Source organism: Fulmarus glacialis, unplaced genomic scaffold (genome assembly GCF_000690835.1).
Source record: "Fulmarus glacialis isolate BGI_N327 unplaced genomic scaffold, ASM69083v1 scaffold19550, whole genome shotgun sequence".
Taxonomy (NCBI): Eukaryota; Metazoa; Chordata; class Aves; order Procellariiformes; family Procellariidae; genus Fulmarus; species Fulmarus glacialis.
In genome coordinates this window covers 1-2948 of record NW_009187372.1, presented here as the reverse complement: position 1 = coordinate 2948, position 2948 = coordinate 1, and the positions used below count along the sequence as shown (strand labels likewise).

Here is a 2948-nt window from a genome sequence, read left to right as displayed (position 1 = left end):
TCAGAGCAGGGACTGTCGCGCCCCACAGGACGGGTATGGCCCCCCACACTCCTGTCCCCTCTGCCCCCACAGCCTCCTATCACCCATCTGCCCCCAAGCCGGGAGCATCGGGGACGCCCCGGCATTACAGACACTCCCAGACGCATTCAGGCCGGTGCCCACCTCTCCCAGCACTCGCCCTCCTGCCGGGGCGGAGGCAGGAGGCCGCCCCGGGTGTGGCCCTGGCTCACCCGGATGATGCTCTGGCAGGTGGTGAGGGGCAGCCCCACCAGGCTCGTCCCGTTGACGGACATGAGGCGGTCCCCGATGCTCAGCTCGCCTGACCTCTCCGCGGGGCCCCCGTGCATCAGGTTGGCGATAACCACTGTGGGCAGGATGGAGCCCCAGCCCGACTCAACGATAGCGATGCCCAGGATCTCCCCCTTCTGCTTCCGGATGCAGACCTGGGGGAGGGGGGGACACAGATGGGTTACGGTCACCAGAGTCATGGGGCATGTGTCGCAGCCCCAGCACGGGTGTCCTGGGCTCACAGCCAGCTGGGATGGGGCCCAGTTTTGTAGGGAGCACCTCAGCTGCTCAGGGAGCTGTGGAGGGGATGACACAGCCAGTGGGTAGCCCACACTGTCCCCCCCTCCTCCAAAGCAGCTCGTACATCTTTGCAGTTCTCCTGCCGGGAGAAGTGGGTCAGCTCTGCATTGTATTGCTCCTGGTCCTCGAGGGCACGGCTGTACTGGCGAGGGCTCAGTTCGCTCGGGTCAATGCTGTTGGCTTCCAGGAAGCGCTGGTAGTCCACGCCGAACGCCTGCCCGATAGCCTGAGCGATGACCTGGGCCTGGGGAAAGAGAAGGGTTGTTCGTGCCCATGGCTCAGGGCCAACGGTCGCATGGCCAAACTGGAGCCAACAGCTGCCAGCGCCCTGCAATGCTCAGCACAGGCACCGTGCCCTGGGAGCTCCAGGGCAACCTGGCTCCTTCCCTGCCTGAATGGGCCCCTTTACAGTGCCAATCCTCCCCCCTTTTCTTGCTGAGCCCTGCTATGTCCCAGAGGTGCTCACGCTGGGCTCCTTCCCCCTCTATGTGCTCGTCGGGAGCCCCCAGCACAGAGACCCAGAGCACCGGGTCACTACAGCGGGACGGGGCCCAGGACCCCAACGCCACCCTGCCCTCCTGAGGGACTTGCGTATCGCCTCACATCGGCTGAGTGGAAGACGTGGCAAATCATCTTGTAGAGCCGCTTTTCCTCTGCCACCTCTGACCGCCGAGGCAGTTTCCGGCGCGCCATGAGCACCACAAGGGAGCCGATGTCGGCGATGTAGGAGATGGTCTGGAGGGAGTGATCCATCATGGCCTCCTGGCAAGGGGGACACGGGCAGAGACATTCAGCCCTCTCCAGCCCAATGGACCCCGTGGGCAGCCCGCGAGCCAGCCAGGCACCGCCACAAGCAGGAAGGGTTTGGGTTCAAACCCCACTGTGCCGGCATGCAGCTCAAATGCCTGGCACACGCTGGGCAGAAACCATGTCTACGCTAAAAGGTACAAACAGCTCCTTCGATCAAGGACTTATCCATGTATCTGGGTGCTGCTGCGGGACAAGACAGCTCTTCCCTCTTACTATAAAGCAGAAACTAATCCTGCGGCAAAGAGCTACAGAAATTTCAGGCCTCAGTTCCCTGGAGCTTGGTCTGGGAACCCAGCAGCTCCCACGGGGCGCAGTTTGCATAAGAAGCCTTGTGCAGCCATGCAGAGAGCTGAGGGATAAGACACTGTCTGTGTGGGATGGCTGTGGAGTGACATGTCTCGTCCCAGACGCGTGTCCTCACCCGTAGGCCATCCTTGGGCACGACCCCGCCAGCCTGGGTGCAAAGCAGAGATCCCAAGGCCAAACAGGAAGGTTTCAGCAGCCCCAAAGCCATGCGGGTGCTCCTGTTCCCCGCTCACCTGCGTGTCAGCCGTGAGCACCTTGATCCTCTGTGTGGAAACAAACAGATCCACCTCCGTCATGGGCTGGGACTCCCCCTCCGGTGCCTGCAGAACGAAGCACCCAGGAGAGGTCACTGCTGCTGCCAGAACTCCTCTGGGTCCCTGCCCCACAGCCGGGAGGTCCCCCGGGCAGGTCCTGAGCGCTGCCCCACACCCACGAGGGGCCAGGCTGGCGGCAGTTGTGCCCCCCTACCCTCCTGCACCTTGATCCTGTCCACCGCCTCCTGGGCCTGTGCCATGCGGACGCTGGTCGGGGGGTTCCTCTCTGAGACCAGCTGCGTGGAGCCCAGGTACTTTGCCCCAAAAATTACACCGTCCAGCAGATCCTCCGGGTCGCAAGGGCCTGGAACTGAGGCATCAGGAGGGACTAAGCAGGGGCTGGTTCCCCCAACTCTGAAAACTGCGGGTACCAACTCCTACTGCCCATTAGCTGCATCCCTACACATGGCAAAGCAGCTCAGCGCTTAGGAGACCGGCTCCTGGCATCACTGGGGGACCGACTCTGACCCCAGGGCTGCTTCCACCTTCCCTTGGGCACACCCTGGCATCCCTCTTTCTCCCTTCCCAAGCCTGAGCATCCCCCCTCCCCGATCCCTGAAGAACCCCCATTTGCTCAGTGAAGGGTGAGCTGGGATCGAACAAGCCACCCAGAATCTGCAGCCACGTTCCTACCCTGTGTGGGCGCAGAGCCGGGTGCTCCCTCCCCGGCTGGGACCCCTGGCCACCCCGCATTCAGGGTCAGGGCAGGAGGTGGTGGGTCAGGACTCCTGGGTGCTTTTGCTGCTTGAGCATAGAAGCAACTCACCCTCTTTGAAGGCTGGGCAGGAGGATGGGGGTTCCCTGTTCTGCAAAGCAACGAGAGAGCAGGTGAGGCTCAGGTTGGGATCCCAGGGATTCAGCCTGTCCACCTTGTGGCCAGGCTGCCCCTGGAGCACCTAGAGGAGTCCTGAGGCTGGGGGGAGGCGCAGG

The 2948-nt window shown here is 63.0% G+C and overlaps 1 protein-coding gene across 1 annotated transcript in view; it reads right to left on the bottom strand.

Moving 5' to 3' along the window:
- Positions 1-2328, bottom strand: part of APBA3 (amyloid beta (A4) precursor protein-binding, family A, member 3) — a gene marked incomplete at its 5' end in the record, with an annotated part of 4239 nt that extends 1911 nt beyond the window's left edge. Inside the window, 5 exons of the mRNA XM_009574989.1 lie at positions 231-443; positions 653-832; positions 1192-1350; positions 1938-2024; positions 2183-2328. Of these exons, the coding sequence (XP_009573284.1) occupies positions 231-443; positions 653-832; positions 1192-1350; positions 1938-2024; positions 2183-2328 (785 nt within the window). The remainder of the gene's footprint in view (positions 1-230; positions 444-652; positions 833-1191; positions 1351-1937; positions 2025-2182) is intronic.
- Between the last annotated feature and the right edge of the window lie 620 nt (positions 2329-2948).